The sequence below is a fragment of the Aedes aegypti genome, unplaced genomic scaffold, assembly GCF_002204515.2.
Source record: "Aedes aegypti strain LVP_AGWG unplaced genomic scaffold, AaegL5.0 Primary Assembly AGWG_AaegL5_hic_scaff_1660_PBJ_arrow, whole genome shotgun sequence".
NCBI classification, from domain to species: Eukaryota; Metazoa; Arthropoda; class Insecta; order Diptera; family Culicidae; genus Aedes; species Aedes aegypti.
This window is the reverse complement of record NW_018735118.1, coordinates 13,131-33,615: the sequence shown is the minus strand read 5'-3', so window position 1 is coordinate 33,615 and position 20,485 is coordinate 13,131. Positions and strand designations below refer to the sequence as shown.

Genomic DNA, 20,485 nt, shown 5'->3' with positions numbered 1-20,485 from the left:
TCCCGTACATAATTATATACACACATACTCGTATGCTTCAGTTAGTTACTTGGCCATTACTCCATAACTTTAGTATCTCGTCCTTAAAATGCCATAGAGTAAGATGTGTGTAGGCTCATTGTTTTGAGGCATGTGAATGGATTGATTACGTTGTTACAGAACTTATGGTGAAAGAAAAAATCATTATCTTTACACTCAAAATAATCCACACGTCATGCTACGTGAAAACATTTACGTGGTTTTTCTCCATCGCACCTTTTACGTAGCATCTTAGCGTTAAGCTCGTAAGGTACCACAGATATGAACCATAGAACTTACTGAGTTTGGCGTTCCACCGAACGATACACGTAAGACTACGTGATTCTCCCGTACTTTTTACAAAGCGGGTTCAGTAGCCCCGAGGATGATTTTCAATGGAAGTTATTAAAAGTATTTTATGATTCAACTGCCCTAGTTTACATGTTTCTTGCATTCTTTTCAATTTGGTATAAAGATTTAAATTGTGCGAGATTTTTAGACATTATATTCTAGTGCAACCACTGCTTCAGTAGTTCGGCTCACGGAGGTACTTGTGCACTGACGGTATATAAGATCAGGAACTTATAGTCGTACTTGAAATCAAGAACAATGCTTGGGATTTGTGTGCCGCAATTGTCATTTATTCAATGCTCTTTATGCTTCGGGTTTATTTGTGAATTCATCCATCAAAAGATCATTATCTCTGCCCAGTTAGGTGACTTTACCAGATGTATCCTGTCGGAGGACATGTCCTCCTTAATTTGTATCATGTTGTCCTCCCGTCCTCTTTGCGCTAAAATGTCTCCTTTTCCAAATTTATTCGAAAACTGAATTTCCTATCTAACTGATTATTACGTTAGACTCTCTAATTGATGATGAAGAAGTTTTTAGCGTCAAACACCACTGTTTGTTTCGTGCAAGTGTATACTGACATATTTTAAACATGGTTGTGAGTTTTTCTCAGTTTGAAAATTTTTTCAGCATTCGGTTTTGCACATTTGTTTTAAACTTTTGAGCCAATAATGAACAGCTATTTAATTGGTTTCTTTTCTCAAAATGTCGATGTTAGCCCTAAATAAGATAGAGAATACATTCATGCCTCGGTTATTTGTCAACCATGTTGAGACCAAACGACCTTTTGGCATCTCTTGTCTAGATTAATACATGTTATGTGTGATGATTGCTTTTGGGAGTTGTTTCAATAAATAATTTTATTCGCTCAAATATATTATTCACGAACTGTGATTTTTCTATTAAGACAAATTTATTACAATCCTAATAACACCCTTCATTTTATTTGAGAACAGTAATCTCAACGTTCCAAGTAATAATATAGACCGATTATTTTTCCTAATCGACATGAGTCTACTATTTATTCATCAAGATGAGAAAATTTTATACAAATATGAAAAAAAACTTGTTGAATCGATTTAACTTTCTTTCAGGAAAGTATAGATCAAAAAATAATTGTATGATTTTTTTTCGTTCGTTCAAGATACCGTAGATCAAAATTCTTTGAACTTCTAAGAACAACCCAGTTCAATACGAACCAGTGAATAGGAAAATATCCTGAAGCATCTATGGTTGCTTTAACCTGTGTCAAAGATAACGTTTTTTTTTATTATTATAATTATCTTTATTAAAGTGGCTTTTTGTCCTTCACTATCGAGGTTTTTTGGTATATAATAACAATGTTTTTTGTTGCTTTCCCTAAACTTTCCTCATTGATTTATACAGTTTTTTTAACAAAATGACACTATTCTGTCGCAAAGGCTAATCTGAAATGATCGATCTCTCTTCATCAATCGTCTATTTTGATGAAACTTCAACAAAATAATTGAGTCCGCAATGTGTTTTTGGCTTTTGGAACAAGATTCGATGCATATGCTTTGGAAAGTGAGTCGGTTTTCTATGATAATGGCAAAGAGTGGAACGATAAATAAAAGTTCATATTGCAAGCCATGATTCAAATATCAGTACCTTAAAAAATCTTGTTAACTTGATAAAACTTGATTTTTTTCGGGCATGGCAAAACTTTGAAATGTCCTCCTTTTTTTAAGACCAGTAAAGCAAAATGTCCTCCTTTCTGAAATATCTTTCTGGTAAGCCTACTTCCAGTTAACTTTGCCGCTGTATGGAATAACATCAGATATAAAACACTAATTAATATGTAAACTTTGCAAATCCAAACTATTTTTACCTTGAAATTGTTTTTAAAATTGTTGTCAAGTCCGGCAGCTCCTCAAGCTCTTAGAAAAAAAAAAACAGTGGACGTCTTCTTCACGCTTGAACACAACATTGAATGAATGCGAAATGCGGTTGTCAAAATGAATTCAAGAGCCAATGTGAATTTCACGTAACTCTGATTGGTTAACAACGGTAAAACATTACGGAGTCACCATTTAATGTTTAATAATAGCATGGTAAACATCACCTTGGCCAGGTGAAGTCGAGGCGAAATGAATTTCAAACGGTCTACGTGATTTTCCACGTAGCAACGACGTGTCGATTTTTTTGAGTGTACCAGTGATGTTGGTTTGGATGTTTATTCCTTCACTTGCTCAGAAACAACGAACTACACACATGGTTACCAATGGCTTTTAGGGCGTTATCTCAGAGTATGCGAGATTTGTGCCCTCCTTCAAGTATCTACCTGATCCGCTACATGAAAATAGATACATAAAGCTGTACTTAGATCGCAAGATCAAAACGGAAGTTCTAATCAGTGCTAGCCGTCCCAACATTGTGGTCTACGACAAAAGGATGACAAGCTCATTGACATTGCTGTACCGCTGGTCAAAGATCATTCAATGTTCAATCAACGTTTTCCAAAAAGTAACAAGACTTGGCGAAGGGTTTGAAGGAGATTTGGCTCCTAAAAAATGTCAATATAGTTCCAGTATTCCTCTTAGTGACTGGAATTGTTCCAAAATCTCTCTTAAGGTCCCTGGACGAGCTGGAATTGAATGAAAACCTAAACAGCATTCAAAGGCAGTGATTCTCAAACCTGTAACATTGTGAGACGATTCCTAAACCACCATAATTGAAAATTTCATTCAACAGCAGTCTCACTAGGATTATAAGCAAACCGGCACACAGATTGTCCGAGGTAAGTAAAAGTTTCTAACATATTTTTTGCTGAGAAGTTCCAAAACTATATGACTAATAAACGATGGCAAAAAGTTAAAAATCGACGTATCCACTCTAACAACAATGATAGAATCAATGCATAGGGCATATCGATTAGTGTTACACATGTGAGTTGTTTTAAAAAATCATCATTAGACATATTTTTGGATTATTATAATTTATTGACTAACTCTAGAATTCTTAATCTACAAATCTTTTTCACTTCTCCGATACCAATTTCAATCTCTTGTTCCGGATTGTTGTTGATTCGTTCTGTTACACCTGCGAGGATTGCTTCAAATTTAGATGCCTCACGAACACAAACCACAAATGGAAATCCAAACTTTTCCTTGTACCTGGAAAGATAGCATCACCGTTATTGAGGATCCGAAGAAAAAACACAATCAATTATCCATACTCTTTGTTCAGCATGGTCAGTCGTTTTCTTATCTTGAGGCGTGAGCTTATCCAACCCAGCACTGGGCCTGTTCCAAACTGGATTCTTCTGTCAGTTGATGAGTGGTCCAACAATTTCCCGGCCAAGTCTGGATGTAAGCGCAAAATCGAAAGCTTATTTTCGATACTGAGCCGTTGGAGATAGTTTCTCGAAAATTGTGATCATAGCTTTCGAAACTCTTGAATGGCACCATGGCCGAGCATGAAAGATCGCTGCTTCTGGCCAACATTCTACTACCATTTTCAAACACTTTATGGAACTCGGTTGGTGTAAGCGCATTCAGTTGCTCGAGAGATAGTTTTGAACGCCTGGTTGAAATAAAAGAGACAATTTCAAAATTTGAGTTTCCTCAAGATTGTTATTTTTTAGTGAGTTTTGGCTTACATCATTAAGTAATGTTTTGTATAGCAACAAGAAATAAATGATGATAATGATATCACTTTATCAAAACAGCTAGATCTCCAGTCATAAAACTAATCTTCCATATGCACTATCACTAGTAGTAACACAATGATAACGATAGAATAAGATGTCGTGTACACACTTCCTTTCTAACCGACGTTCCGTGATTGACTGATACTCGCTTAGGCGATCAGAATGCGAGGACTTCAGGTCATTTCTCCGCACATTATCAAGTTGCAACTGTGTTCAACTTACTACACTATTCGTCAAACCAACGATCAATTCACTACCACTACGATTCGTACCATTCATCATATTGTACTGATAATTCGTTTGTTTATGAAGTGCATCGCTGATAACTGTTTTTGGTAGATCCTGGTTTGTTAGAGTTTATTTCGTATTCATTTTTTGCGACTGATTAATCATCAAATTGGTCAATTATACAACGTATTACTTCGTGACTAACATTCAAAAAATAGCTACAAACCGAATATGACCAACGATCGAGTGCGATCGTCAGCGTCTTCAAGATTGTGCACGCGTGTGTATGCATGTGCCGATTATCTTTCTCGATCGGTTTACTTTCTGCTCCTCTGTGGGCCCACACTGGATGCTGCCGACTCACGGAGCGTAGGTCAAGGTCAAAGATGTGCTTTCTCGGTCATTATAACTTGTACGGTTCATGCGAAAAAGAACATCTTGCCTGAAAGTTGTTGTTCTCGATGCTTGAACTGATCTATATGTATCTGTACCATGCGGTGTCGCGAAGATTGCGATTAATAAAATACCATTTTTTTACAGGATAATACAGTTTGAGTATTTAAGGATAAATCAAACATGACGAATGATTATAACGATTCTCATGTAGCAGAAACTGTTTTATTCTAATTATAATATACCTCGAATCTACCACGATAACAGCTTTCTGAGGAGCTTGTGTCAGAGTGTTCCATAAACTTACAGTATCGGACATATAAATTACACGAACTAACCAAGTAACCACTTAGCACTGTTACAAGCGATGAATGGGCCGTTCAACGGCTTTTCAGTGCTAGCTGTCGTAAAACATTTTCAAAAGCTTTTATGCTCTGTTCTTTGCAAGCCCTGAATGTAACCATAGGGCAACCAATATATTTTGGACTCCCTGGGCCATTTTCTAACAAATTTTCCCGATTGAATCAAAAGATCAACTCAATTCGCAAGTCATTTGAAAAGATAGGACTGTTTCGCACTTGCATCAACCGTGTGTACATAGAAAGTGTCTTTATTTTGACTAGAACTATATCCATGCCATGTTTCAATATCTAAACAAGTTGTTCCGATAAAACATAATATTTTCGATTTGCTTTAACTGAACTCTTACTCATTTAATTGTCTGCAAACTTTCATGAGGCCATCCATCAATACAATAGATTGCAATTTTTCGATATATTTTTGAATATCTAACTTCCTGTGGATGGTTCCAATTGATTTTAATCAATTATGTTTGAGATTCCTAGATTTTTTTTACTATTTCGTTAATAAATCATCGTACAATAGCAGCTAAGCTTTGAAAAATGGTCCTATCTTAAGAAATTAAATCAAAAATCAATATAGATTTAAAACGCATCATTGCCTAGTATTTTGTAAATTATGTTTTTGTGAGTGAAGTGTCCTAAATCAACGCATTTCCTAATCCGAGCATTTTGCGAATTTATAGACATTTAACAACTGGAAACATTTATACATTTAAATGTACTTCAATTGCTTTGGTTAAAATATTGACATAAGTCTGTAAACATTTGAGTTATATTTGTTGTTCTAAAGGCTTCAGCATTAAATCCACGATGAAACATCGGAAATTTCAACGACAATGTTTATGTAACTGATATGATAGTATAAACAGTAAATATGCTTTAAATCTTCTTCTTCCTGGCGTTACGTCCCAACTGGGACAAAGCCTGCTTCTCAGATTAGTGTTCTGATGAGCACTTCCACAGTTATTAACTGAGCGCTTTCTTTGCCGATTGACCATTTGCATGTGTATATGCCGCGATATATCATGTGTGGCAGGTACGAAGATACTCTATGCATCTGTCGGTCTTGTTGCACGAAACACCTTTTCGTGCGACATGCTCACCAGATGATGATGGTGTAAACTGGGCGATGGATTTTGAAGAAATTTGTTCTAAGTGTTACCTCTGTTTGTCTGTGGTTCTATGTTAGAGCAATAAGTTGAGAAACATGCTATATCCCAGTGGAGGAGTAATACCAAAAAGAAGAAGGACGATATTATAAAAATCAAATGGCAATAAACTTTAATCTAGGCTCTTAAGAGTATATAGGGTAAGTGATCCATTAGTTGTGGGAGTTCCTATAGTTGCGGTAGTGCCATAAGAGCGTTCAAATTGTTTTAAAACTGATGAAATATCACTAATGGTTGCGAGCGTTAATTTAATCATGATTAATGATTAATGATTATGATTAATCAAAAATGTTAATCATTAATCATAAACAATCATGAGTTAATCAATCACTAATCATAATCATTGCAATATTATTATTATTATTATTATTATTATTATTATCTTTATTAACGAGATTTGCAGCCCGAGGCTGGCTCATCTCGGTAGCAATATTATGGTCAAACATTCAATCAATCATCAATCAATCACTGAACAAAATTTAACAAATTTTACAACATTGCCTTCTAATGTATAAATAAATTTGCATTTCTTATATCTTGTGGCATGAACAATGAGCGTTTATGCCCAAGGAACGTCCAAATCCAACCAAGTACAGCATGACTTTGCTTTGTATCCGCGAACGTTATCATAAGACTAAAAAAAGACCCTTAACCCTCTAATACCCAACCCCGCCTTTAGACGGGGTACACTTTGGAATTTTGTGTATTTTTTCGTAGCTCGTAAATTAAAATGATTTTATTTTTGGCTTAAACCTTGACTCATAACATGCATATAAAAAAAGTTTTTTATGATTTTTGAAACTTTTTTGTGTTATTGAAAATTGTTTGAAAAATTGTATTCTTATATAACCTTCAAATGCCTGGGCTTCATTTAACGTGTATTATAAAAAATCGTACCTTTTTATATTTTTCTACGATCAACCTATCACAGAAGAAGAGCCTGATGGTATTGAAATGATTTCAAATCTGTTTTTCCGTTAGTTACACGGAAAATAAAAAATGTTCCAGAAAAAAATTGAAAAAATCATATTTTTAAAAGTATAGTAAAAACTCTAATTTTTATTATTGTCAAAAATCAGTAACCAGAAGAGGCTTCAAGAAAAAATTGAAAAGGATAGGGATGTTCAAAAATAAAAATAATAAAAATCAAAAACCAAAATTCATAAATTTGCGAAGAAAAATAAATCATTGCCCAAACCGTGTTTAGAATGATTTTAGATAGCGAAAAATTATATTTAGATCGAAAACAAAAATTTGGGTATTAGAGGGTTAAATATTTCCTCCGTGTAAGACGGTGCATTTCTCAGTTTTCTTCCTCTTCTTGGCATTAACGTCCTCACTGGGACAGAGCCGGCTTCTCAGCTTAGTGTTCTTATGAGCACTTCCACAGTTATTAGCTGAAAGCTTTCTTTGCCAATGTTACCATTTTCGCATTCGTATATCGTGTGGCAGGTATGATTATACTCTATGCCCAGGGGAAGTACGATTATACTCTTTGTCCCCTCAAGGAAATTTCCTTCACGAATAGATCCTGGACCGTCCGGGAATCGAACCCAGACACCTTCAGCATGGCTTTGCTTTGTAGCCGCGGACTCTAACCACTCAGCTAAGGAAGGCCCCATTCTCAGTTTTATTTGATCCGAATCCGAAGACGCGGTTGAAAGCTTTTGAATGGTACCATTCTACAGATCACAACATTTCGACCTAGCACTAGTTTTTTGGCCGTTCATAAGATTGTTGTATACTTTGTACGAAAATCCGAAAATTGGCACATTCGGCATTCTCGAGATCAAAAAAGCTTTCCCGTCTTCGTAATGCTTTTTGTATAAACATTTTCAAAATTCTGTTTGAGTCGCACCGTATGAGCCTACCCCTTCCTCCTTCGAGCATTACGTGATTTGTGGACGGTGCCTTAGGAAGATGCCATTTAAACATTACTTTTATTAATAATCATTGATTAATGGTTAATCATTCAAAGGCTAATGATTAAATGCCCAAAAGTATGCACTAAACGCTTTGAAGTATGCAGCAAACAAGTTGTAAATTACATAATGAGGATTTTTTCTCTTGATTAGCAATAAAACTGATATCAAATCTTTTGAACTTTATTACAGCAAATTTTTAATCGCAAACCGTTTTTACTGAAATTTAGATTCAAATCAAGGAAGAGCTCAAATTCCTTTAAAACATCGTTTGAAAAAATATTTTTCCAGTGTTCCATGAAGATCTCGTTAGGAAATTCCTAGCATATGTTCAAACTGATTTCGCCCAATATTTCTCCAAGAATTGGGTTGTTTAGTAATGACATATTTGCAGTGTTTTGTAGCATGTTCGAAAGATCACATTTTCTAAGTATATCAAGTATATCAAAAAGATTTCAATCCGTAGACTCAAAGACATTTTAATTTAAACAATGACAGCTCGCTTGAAGTTAAATTTGCTGGGGGTGATGCAAAAGTGATTTCCATACCAATAACAAACGTTATTAAATAGTTTCAGGGCACGGACAATTTTGAAATTTTGAGTTCTGGTTCAAACTTTAATGTAGATTCAGAATATACAAAAACTGGATACACCTACACAAAACCTACGAAAAACCTAATGTATAATACTTCAATAATTCCCTTGAAAATGAATTAAATGGCTTGGTTTGCCAAATTTATGAAGTTTAATATATGGAAAGCTAGGTTTCAGAACTACCAATATAGTGCTTCACTTTCATTTTGGAGTATGAATAAACAACTAATTAAGTTTTAACATTTCACTTTACACTTTACAAAGAATACTAAAATTCACTAGAAAGGCGAGCAAATACCATTAAACTTTTATATGTATAATAATAATATACTCACTTGCTAATGTTTTTTTCATCACCAATATTTTGAACACTTTCCCCGGGAAATCGACACACCTTAACAACCCGGCATATGTTCAAGTTTATCAATAACGTGTCGCAAGCTACGCTTCACAAAGTCAATATATTGACCACTACCTCCAGGATACTGGCTCTTGAACCAGAGCAATTAATCACGATTTGTGATTAAAAACTGTGATTAATTTGTCATAACGAAGTTGTTTATATAGGATTGTTTGTTAATCATAAGTAATATTCTTCATTATCTAATGTTAGTATATAACCCACTGGTTGCATACTTCAAGTCGTTTAGTGCATCTTTTCGGGCATTTAATCATTAGTTATTGAATGATAAATGATTAATCAGAGATTAATCATAAAAACAATAATTAAATGACATGAAATGCCCAAAACACCTTTAAGTATGCAACGAATGCATCACACTCTTGAAAATTTATTTCAGTACACTTATGATTAAAAAAATCTGAATCAAATAGCTCTCATCATGATTTTTTGTTCAATCATCAATTTTTCAATCATGATTAACTTAACACTCTTCCCTTGAACCACAGACAAACAGACGTAACACTTAGAACAAATCGCGATAAAAATCATAGTCACGAGGACATATACGCCCAATGCTAAAATCGGTGTGTTTGGCCGATGGACCAACAGATGGCGGTAGTGTGTAAACGTCAAATGAGAACTAAAACGATGCGAGCGCTGCGGGTGGTGGATTGGCCGCCTACCATATATTTGAATCGGCCGTTAAAAAGGTGGTCGATGGACATCGGTGAGAGTGTGACGTCTGTTTGTCTGTGCTTGAACCATCCTTCTTTAGACTAGGATTGCAAAACAATGAAACTTGATTAATCGTTAATAAATTTTGGGAATCGATATGAAGGTGGCTTCTGGCTCTTTAAGGGGACTACTCCAGTACTCCCCGTAATTGAATCCGGAACTATCGTAATTTACGAATCGATACCCGTAGTTTCAAAGACAAACAGCAATCCTGATATTTACGAAATTTCGTTAGAAGACGACTGAAAAACATAATTTTGAAAAACTACCGTAAAACTAAACATTACAAATAGGGAAAGTGTACCAGTTATGGCTATAGTGGTTCCCTATTTGTCCATATGGGTTTTCTCGAAAACTTTCACATTTTGAATATTTTTCAATGTTTCAACATCATCAAGATATATTTGATATCAAATTGAATAGTTTGACACACAGAATAAAAAAAATTGAAGAAAATCTAATTATCCCGTATAGCGAAATAGGGAACCTTTATGTCCATAACTGATACACCTACCCTACTTCGCATATGGATTAAATGGAAAAATGATGTGAAATTTGCGATAAATTTACACGTTTTCTCAGTGAGAATCGAACTCATGACTCCCTGTTCACTATATAGGGCGCGTTATCCCTAGACCACGAGAGGACTCATGGACGCAGAAGTTAACCTGAATTCGATTTCAACTCAACAATCACACACTACTCGCCAACGACTTGTTGGACGAGATTTGTATAGTGCAACGTTTTTAATATAAATACGATAAATGATAATTAAAAAAAAACTATTATTTTGAAATTGAAAATTTTGAACAAATTTGACATTAGGCATGTAAGGGTTAATCATAATCATTAATCATAATCACTAATCGTATTGAGTTTAATCATTAATCATACTCTGGTTTAATAATCAATCACAATCATTAATCATGACTTCAAAAATTTTAATCAATAATCATAATCATTTATCATCATAAAATTGAATGTAATCATTCATTACTTAATCAATCATTGCGACCCGTTAATCATCATGCTTTGGTTGCGGTAAAGTGTTCCTATAATGGAGGATCCCATGAGAAAACCACGGATACCGCAACTATAGTTAGGCCTATATATATATATATATATATATATATATATATATATATATATATATATATATATATATATATATATATATATATATATATATATATATATATATATATATATATATATATATATATATATATATATATATATATATATACACTGATAGAAAAACAATAGTATGCTCAAATATACAACCGTTCTTATCATTACTATGCCTAAAAATAGTATCCATAACTACGAAATCGGTCATGTGTATCAAAACAATGTTACGACAACCACGAATTAATAATAATTGAAATTGTGGAAATTACCATGCCAAGTAGGTCACTAAAATGTTTTCGCCATTTTTATTGTGCAAGCAGGTTCTTAAAAATCCAGAACAAAACACCAACTTTTTTCGCTGTTTATCAAAATCTGTTATACAACGAATAGCTGTCTTTTATCTCGAAGCAGCGCCGGTAAGTATATACCCAATAAATTAGAGAACAGTATACTGTATACATACTAATTTCTGCTCAATTTTACAGGTTGTTATCAGGAACATAAAATTGCTCATTAATCCATTAATGAATCCATGTTGGAGCGCATCAGCAGCATCCACCCCATGCTGGATGAGTAGCTGAAGACGTTCAACCCTGAGGATTGTTCCACGGTGGCCGCGAATAATTCCTGAGAAACGTCCTATAGAATTACGAATACGTCGAGTGTATTGATGAGATGATTCACGCCCTGAACGGGTGTACCGACATTTCGGTAGAACTACAGGTAAGAATTGTTATTCCGGCTTGTAATCTTATGTAATCCTAATCAACACTTTCCGTCGGTTCGTTCAACAGGACATCGCGGCCAATCTGAGGCGGAAGAACACCAGTGGACATGTAAACCTAATTGGAATGAACTACACATAGCGCGAGCAACCAAAGACTGACCCCGTCCTGCCGTCGAGGATGACGGCAATATCTCTGAAGTAGGAGAATCTTCCGGAAACTGACCCATCCGGCCTGGGTGAAGCGTTTCTATCGCCTTTCGTGTAAAAGTGCTCATATCAACAGGAACACGTAAGAAAACTTTAGAAAATCCAACGAGTGCAGAAAATTAACCTTAAATTTTAGTCACGCACTAATATTTATACCAATTTTATCTATTTTAGATCAAATCTGACTACAAGAATGGAATTCATTATTGTCTCGAGCAAGGCCAGTGTTACCACAAGTACAGATTTATCTGGAAAGGTACAGATTTTTTTATAGTTTTTGGTACAGATTCTGTACGGTACAGATTACAGATTTTTACGAAAAAGTACAGATTGGTACAGATTTTTGGAATTGGTAATTTTGAGACACAAAATCCAAAAGATACATGAAATTTGTATCTAATTTACACAAAACCTTAATTGATAGATACAATTTCCATAGAATTGAATAATAATTATATAACTAGTGAAATTATTTCAATAAAAACTATGTTAAATTTCCGAGTTTATTAGGATTTTTCAATAATTTTTATTGGATGTGGTACAGATTTTGGGTACAGATATTTAGAATCTTTGGTACAGATAAAAAAGATTTTTAAGCCTTCGGTACAGATAGAAATGTGGCAACACTGAGCAAGGCCCTTAGCAAACCTCAAAACCGACGATGACGATGATCTTTTTGGATGCAGAATCATGATTCGTACGATGTACAATATCTTATTCATCACGAATTGTACTGCTAATAATAATTAGAATAAAAAAAATGTAATATCAATGCTTTTCATACGGTTTATCATCATTCAAGAAAGTAAACAAAACAACTCCTGAAGCGACGACCAACCAACCACACCAATGAACCTATGCACGGGTTCACTATTTGACGTTTTAGCGGTGCCGTGTTATTTACGTGACCATGGTAATGAGTGAATTCGGCACCGCTCAAACGTCAAATTAGTGAACCCGTGCATAGGTCCATAGGCGAGGAGAAGTGGGTGAACTTGTCATTCATTTTTCTGTCAAATCTCATACAAAATCTACTTTTTCTCTGACAGAAATTCACTCTAGGTGAACCACTTCTCCTGGCCTATAGTATATGAAACCATAGTGATGATTAAACGTACTATGTGGTTTACTCATGCTACCCATGCACATAGTAAAAGAAACAATGGAATAAGGTTGAACAATACCATGGAAATGTAAATAAAAACTACGTTATTAATTTAACCCTTCGCATGGTAGACTCAAGCACGAATTATTTTCGGTTGAAATCAAGTGGTAAAAATGTTTTAATTGTACCCCCGATATGGTTTCTATTACCATGCGATTTTTATCAGTGTAGGAACACAAATTAAAAGGGGTCATTCATAAATTTCATAACGCTGAAGGGGGTGGGTGGGTGTCTTTGTGCTGTTACGGCTCATACAAAATTTGTAAAATATTCATACAAAAAGCGTTACGAGGGGGTGGGTGGGTGTCGAAAATGTCCATTTTTAGCGTTATGAAATTTGTGAATGAAGCCAAAATATACCGCAACTAAAGGAACAGTGTACTAATAGTGGAGGTACTTGGCGCATTCACCACTCCTATCTTAAAGCAAGCTATTAGAAATTTTCTACGGTGTACCTGTGCATCAGTTGGTTTATGCCTCGGCTAACAAATTCGCCGCAAAACAAAACGAACGCTTCACCAACTCGCCCGCCGTTTCTCGTTTTTGACATTTTATCTGTCAATGTGCCAGACTGATCGGAAAACAGCAGCATCATTGCGAATTTTGATTTATACATCGGAACAGTTTTGTGAATCTTGTGAATTTGCTTTAAAAATGGTACGTATTTTGGGATTATTCTCGTGAAATTACGATATCAATGTCTCACGGCTCATGGTTTTCAGGAGGCTTCAATTAAAGTGGCTCCCCAGATGCCTAGCACCTTCAAAGAATTTGCCGGTCATGTTGCTCCACTAGACGAAAGCTGTGCTGCCCAGCTTCAAACCGTACATCCTTTGAAGCAGTCGGAACTGAACGTAAGTGTTCTGGATAAAAAAAATTGGATGCTCAAATCAAGGTAAACTTATTTTGCAATTTGCAATCTTTCAGTACGAACAACACCGGCAGAACTTGAACTTCCAAATGCTCCGCAATCGCGAAGGTCTGGCCGCCCCCTTGAAGCTTACCATGGAGTTGAAATCGGTGTCCCGCGTGGGCCATATGCCGTTCCTGCCGTCCACCAATGTGGCGCGGGATGTCCTCACTGGACGGGACGAGCTGGTCGACTTTACCGATCTGTTCAACAACGAGGAAAACTCGGAATTCATGCGACAGCCGCATGCCGTGATGGAGAAAACTCTCGGCATTTTGTAGACAGTGTTTTTTTTTTTCTAACTAGGGAACATTCGTTATAAACAAAAATCGAAATAAATCATTAACTGGTAAAATATAACATACAACATAATCTTTATGGCAATCAACGTGTTACTTTTTGTTTTAAGAACATCTCATGATTATAGATTTATCTCTGATGTTGAAATGGATTTCTGTAACAATTCATGAAGTAGGTAGGTGAAGAGGTACTCGGGCACTTACACAATCCACTTTGGTATGAGGGTTTTCTTGGCCGAATTATCTGAAACTTTGCAATACGACGCATGTTGTGTGTGTACTAATATGAGCTCAGCTTTCAAAAAACCCCACTGCCGAAGTGAATCAAAAGTGCCAATAGCACTCCTTATCTTGTAGGATTCCGGAAATAATAGGCAATTTTTTACGGGGTTACTGTAGAGTAGATAAAATGAATTATTTGGTAAACATAAAAAAATGAATAGGATGCCGGTAACGTATTCCGGGGGCAATTTGATCAAATAGTATTGCCTTCCAAGGATGCTGCATGTTTTGTTGGCATCACAGACATCCAATCTTTTCTAGTTCATAGATGTATTTCAAGGAAAAGAGTATACATTTTGCCCTTGGCGAAATAACCACTAATTTGATTTGCTTTAAAAAAGTATGAATTTCCAAACGAATCAAACTTGCCAAGCGATAACTAACAAACAGTCCCTGCAACAAGTCAATTTGCAGAGAATGCCTTGTGTATGGAGCAGCTCGTAGTCCCCTGGTTGCCAACACGGGAATACGGGAAATTCTCACATTTTTGAACATTTGGCAGCACACATGGGATTCATAAAAAGGAAAATTCAATGTCCTAGTGTGCCGGTACCAATGGTTGTACTGTACCAGTAGATTGGACTATAGAATAAAACGTACAGTTTTAGATAAAATCGACCTATATCATATTTTTCAATTTTTTGTCGGTTAAACGTCAATACTTAAGCTCAAGCTGGTTTCTCCTTCGAAATGGTCTTGAAACAATTTTTCATGAGTTTTATCATAAATATATTTTTGATTTTTTTTATATGTGTGATTTTTTCATTGAAAAGTCATGTTTTTGTGAGTAAATTAAATCAAATTAAATTAAAAATTGTTTTGACTCAGTCTTCCAACAAAAACTATGTCAAAACAATTTTTAATTTAATTAGTTGTATATACAGTTTAAAAACAACTAAATAATCTTTGAAAGCATATAAAAAGATCTAGAATCGGATGAGTATTAATGAAGTTATGGTCGAACAAAGATGATTTTTTTTACTAAAAAGAGGAAAAATTTAGAGAAAACTACTTTTAACTAAGACAAGTTTTCGTTTTAGACAAGTTTGCCATTCTTCAAACTTTTCATAAATTCAATTTTGAAGATAATGATGCTAAGAGCTACAAAATTGGTTGGAAAATAACAAAGCCTTTAAATCTTAATATTGTTGGCTCAAAATTTCCCATTTAATGTGATTTGAATTCAGAAGAGCACACGAATTTTTGGTTTTGAGAACTTTCGAACAATCAGCCGCACCCTACTGCTCAAGCGGTGTACAGTGCATCGACATTACCCTTGGCCTCAGACCATTATCTCCCCGGAACCACCTTACGGTATTTCTTCGGGGAGGGGCCAGCGCATATAGTACAACACATGTAGCAAAAATAGCCTAGGAAAACTGCTTCTCCTGGCCGACTTAAACAATGTTACAAGGGACCAGTCTCAGCAGGGCTATTAAACCATATTTTTGCTGTTTTTCTATGCATTCCATGACGTTTTCCTTAGGCAGCCCATATTGCCCCAATCACCCCTACATCGATTATCAATCGCAGCAACTCGGGCGACTTCTCTTGAGGCGCTATGGCGTCTTTGGTCTTAGCCATTACCACTCTGTACTGCCCATAAATGCATACCAGTCACACTAGCAAAACAGCGCACCCAAGAAAAACGCGATAGAAGTCGTGAACACCTGCATGCTTTCTTTACTCCAATTATATTGAAAATGCGATGTTTTCGCACCCAAATTTGAACTCAAATGGTGCAATGAACTATTGATTACAGTATTACATACATTTTGTTTATTAATTTTCTCAAATATTTAGTTAATATACCTAAAAATGTACGCGTGACTGGTATGCGTTTATTTGCTCTTGAATGTACGAGAATAAACGCATAACAGTATCAGTGCTTACTATGATGCATCGGTCTTCACATGGTGTATTATTGTTGTTTTGACAGTTTAGTGTCCGCATTCAAAGTCGCGAAAATGTCAGCTCTCGATTATTTGAAAAGTTATGGTACTTCTGATAGTTCCGAGGATGAGTGCAGGAATTTGGCCGATGGCGTCCCGTAGGACAATGACGCGGGCTCTGAAGACAAGTTCGCTGGCTTTGACGATAAGGACGGCAATGCTGGCGGCGACGGCATATTTCAGTTTCCACCGAAGACGTAGCAATGGGTAAGCTATTTAAAATCCTTGGAGGACACTATATATGTGACGGGGACTGATGAAATGGACTCAGACGGAAGTCAAAAAGCCGTTGATGGATTTGCCAAAAACGCAAGAGAACAACAAAATGAAAGCGACACACAACGCCAAGAAGCGTCGATTATCGCATCAAGTAAAGCTTGTCACTTGTGTGTGTATTATGAACTACGGGCTTAAAATACCGAAGAAAACCCGTATTCGTCTTAACACGTTGATCTAGGCATTGGATTCACGAGAGCAAACCAGCTATATACGCCAGTGCGTGGAACGAGGGGAACGAGTGGATGTTCAAAGACGGCGTCGGTACAAGTACAAGGAAGACGGTCCAAGGAAATCCAATAGCTTTTTATTTCATCTGGCTGAATCAAACGATTCTTCCGTTTAAGTGTGTCGTAGATTTTTTCTGACCACTCTGGGTTACGGCAACAATTGTGGATAAGTATATTTTCCTTTACTTGACTTACTTATTAACACAATTTGTCGCAAGTCCTTATCACACAAGTTGCGAGACTGACATGCGTTTATTAGTAACGTGGGACATACCAAGTTCGATATTGTTTTTAACATTTCTAGAACAAACGTACTATTTTCTTATAATACAATGAAAGTATATGCAATTTAATGACGTTTCCCGTAATTAACTAAAAAATGACAAAAAGTCACGTGGGACTGTTATGCATTTATGGGCAGTGTAGGCATTACCCCATGGACTCGAGTTGGCCACTCTGACATAGACTATCAAAGCATGCCGGTTTTCGACTCTTGATTTCCTTTTTGAGTGCTAACTTTGCCTCTCTGAATGCTGCACCGCGTTCTTCTCTTTGTGCCTCTGTGCGTGCGTGTTGCATTCTTCGTCTAGACCGTCTACACCGGCGGCCTGTTCTCTCTAGAAGGGGCCTTTCTCGGCATGGAAGCATCACAAGCTCGTGATATCATAGCAACTATCTCTACACCGTTTAGGTCCAGAGTGTTCCGTTCGTGCATCAGGGCTTCAGTGAATACATCGCCGTCGAAGCGTGCTGATTTCCAACCTCGGGCTTGGGTCGAGTTACATCGCGCTGCCTTCCGCCCTCCTGGTATTATACTACACACTTAGATTTTTTTCACGAGCTCGGCTGTGCGAATCTCGATTTTTCATTTTTGAACGAGACTCAGCTAACAAATTGTTCAGTTGCTTAGCAATGAAGAACAATTAACTGATATTCTGCTTTTATTTCCTGAGATCCCAGAAAATTTGTTTACCGACTACTCGGCTGTGCGGATCTCGGTTAAAATTAGCTGAGATTCGGCATTCTAAATTAAGTGTGTATAGTGAATCGATTGATGATCACTATGAGTATAACCGTCATACAAAACACGTCACGTCGATAATTCGCTCCCAATACGACAATTCGTCCGGTGGGGTGTGCTGCTGTCGTCATGATGATGGTTGACGAGAGCAATGTCAAATTCATTCATTGTTTCAAAACATTCGGAACAAAATATTTATTTTCACCGCTTACTTCACTTATGTATGAAATTGAATGAGATCCAATGGTAGAGAATTCATTTATCTACCCAATGGTATTTTTAGGGGCAGCGGAGAATGTCCCGAAGCGTGTTTTATTCAAGCGCAAAAATCGCTCAGGCGAAAGTTCCAATGAAACTAACCTCACATATCCTGGTTTTCCAACCTCAAATTAGTGCTCATACCAGCCGGATCTCAATTTTTATGAAAGTAGTGCAATAATACAAAAAATAAACGTATGTAGAACATAGAGAATGGATATTACTACCTTTTCCGCCTAACTGTTTCACTGTGAACCATCTTATATCAGGAAAATAAAACATTTTTCCCCACAGCGGCATGTGATGGATGCGTGAAAAATCAAATCTCTCATCATCTGACTAGTTGCGCTACCAAAGTATAGATGGCTAACAGTATGTTGCGTTTTGCGATTGGAAGCGTATCGATTCTGCACCTTTTCTGCGAAAGGTTCACGGAATCCAAAGATGGCCAGCACTTGTGCCTCTACTCACGTTTTCGAAGGCACTGAACGGGAAAAAAAGTTGGAAAATGTTTCTGATCTTCTTATTTTAAGCTTTCTGCTAGTGCACAAAGTCAAAATAAAAAGTGCACGGCTGTTGGATTTGTTTTCTCTAGATTTGTGCCTTTCAAGTTTTAGTGCTATTATAGAAGTTTATTCCAAACTGTTTCACCTTACGGTGAAGAACCTCCAATTTTCAAGAGCACAAAGCTGGAGAACCAAACATCCGTTTAAGCTGAAAATTCAATAGATTCAAAAGCTGGTGGTGACTAATCGATTAAGTTATCAGCTTAAACGGGAGTTCGGGTTTCCAGAATTGTGCTCTTGAAATTTTGAAGTTTGGCTTTGTTTCATCTTCACCTTAATGCGGCCAGGGATTCCAACAAAAGTTGACCTCTTGGGTTGATGCAGCGGCTGTTCCATTCCACTGCCCATTAGTGTGGGACAAAATTTAGATTCTCACTCCAGTCCACCACTTTTCGAATTGCATTTAGGTCCCATAACAACTGTGCAAAATTTCAGCTCGATCGGTGAAGCTATATTTTAGCGCCAGCCGTTCAAAGTTTGTATGGGATTTAATATGAAAAACTTACTTAACAATAATAACAAAATTGTGCAAAATTTCCAAATAGTCTAAGTTTAATAACTTTTTTCACAAGAATCGGATTCTTTGCGCTCTTCAACAATGTTGTTCATCGTAAAACTACCTATCGAGATCTGTGTTCAGAATTTTTTATAGAAGACAATGAGCGACCTCTGGCGATTTTTCTCTGCAAAAGTAAGTTTTTTCATAGTAAATCCCATACAAAACATGAACGGGTGGCGCCAAAAAAGTTGAAGTAGAGCGTGACATAATTTGTGTACCATCAAAGATGGTTAGAAGGAAAAAGATAACCGACTCCCATCTTTTCTGGGCGACATGAATAGCGCCGCTCTGATGAGTCAAAAGCCAACGAATATGCAACGTTCTCCTAGTGACCACCAGATGTTGAGTTGTTCGTTTATGACATTGACGCTTGAAAAAAGCTACACAGCTCAAACGGGGATGTTCGATATCGCCAATTATCTCTAAATGGCATAAAATGTGAGAGAAAGAAGAAAAAACCAGCACATGAACATTTTTAGTATGCATAAAAGTTACTCAAATTTTGTGTTGGTCCATAAAAGCCTGATGTTATGTGAGTCGAACTCACTTCTGTGTAACCATTTTCAAGCGTGGTTGTTTTGATTTCTTCCATTTTTTGTGTTTTGATTGCACGATGATTTAAACTTAGCTGAACATAATGTTTACGCGCTTCCGACTCAACAGATGGCAGTAGTGTTACTTGAATAACGTGTCGTCGGCAAAATATATGGCAAAACAAAGAGTCGATCATCTTTTTCCTTTTAACCATCTTTGGTACCATCCCTAAATGAATAACAATTTGTTTCGAGATTGCAATCTATATTTTTGCTATTATGAAAATTATATTTGAATAATCTCAAGATTTCAGTCCAAGCCGATCAAAAAAAAGTTGAGAGTGATGTTAGAGTGTCAAAGTACATTATCGGTACACATCTAGTTATTCAACCAATAATCTCCTACAACCTCATCAACAACTTTCCACTTGTATTCATGCTGTGCAAAACCCACAGAAAAACGACAATGTTGTGACATACTTTGCCGTATACAACAATTTAATTTTCTGCATTTCTTCCATTC

At 36.3% G+C, this 20,485-nt stretch overlaps 1 protein-coding gene and 3 long non-coding RNA genes across 4 annotated transcripts; 2 read left to right on the top strand and 2 right to left on the bottom strand.

Annotated features, from left to right (window-relative positions):
* Positions 1–3,314: 3,314 nt before the first annotated feature.
* LOC5566041 lies at positions 3,315–3,661 on the bottom strand. Its single transcript, XR_002502942.1, has 2 exons — positions 3,566–3,661; positions 3,315–3,503 (listed from the first exon to the last, which is right to left on the bottom strand). It is a non-coding gene; the product is annotated as an uncharacterized LOC5566041 (long non-coding RNA).
* A 182-nt stretch (positions 3,662–3,843) lies between these two features.
* Positions 3,844–4,329, bottom strand: LOC110680617. Its single transcript, XR_002502941.1, has 2 exons — positions 3,989–4,329; positions 3,844–3,912 (listed from the first exon to the last, which is right to left on the bottom strand). It is a non-coding gene; the product is annotated as an uncharacterized LOC110680617 (long non-coding RNA).
* Positions 4,330–11,095: 6,766 nt separating this feature from the next.
* LOC110680618 lies at positions 11,096–12,654 on the top strand. The gene is made up of 3 exons (XR_002502943.1): positions 11,096–11,700; positions 11,772–11,993; positions 12,086–12,654. It is a non-coding gene; the product is annotated as an uncharacterized LOC110680618 (long non-coding RNA).
* A 953-nt stretch (positions 12,655–13,607) lies between these two features.
* Positions 13,608–14,348, top strand: LOC110680619 (proteasome maturation protein-like). The gene is made up of 3 exons (XM_021856417.1): positions 13,608–13,733; positions 13,799–13,930; positions 14,004–14,348. The coding sequence occupies exons 1-3, from the start codon at positions 13,638–13,640 to the stop codon at positions 14,265–14,267; spliced, it is 492 nt and encodes a 163-aa protein (XP_021712109.1). The 5' UTR covers positions 13,608–13,637; the 3' UTR covers positions 14,268–14,348.
* The last annotated feature ends 6,137 nt before the right edge of the window (positions 14,349–20,485 follow it).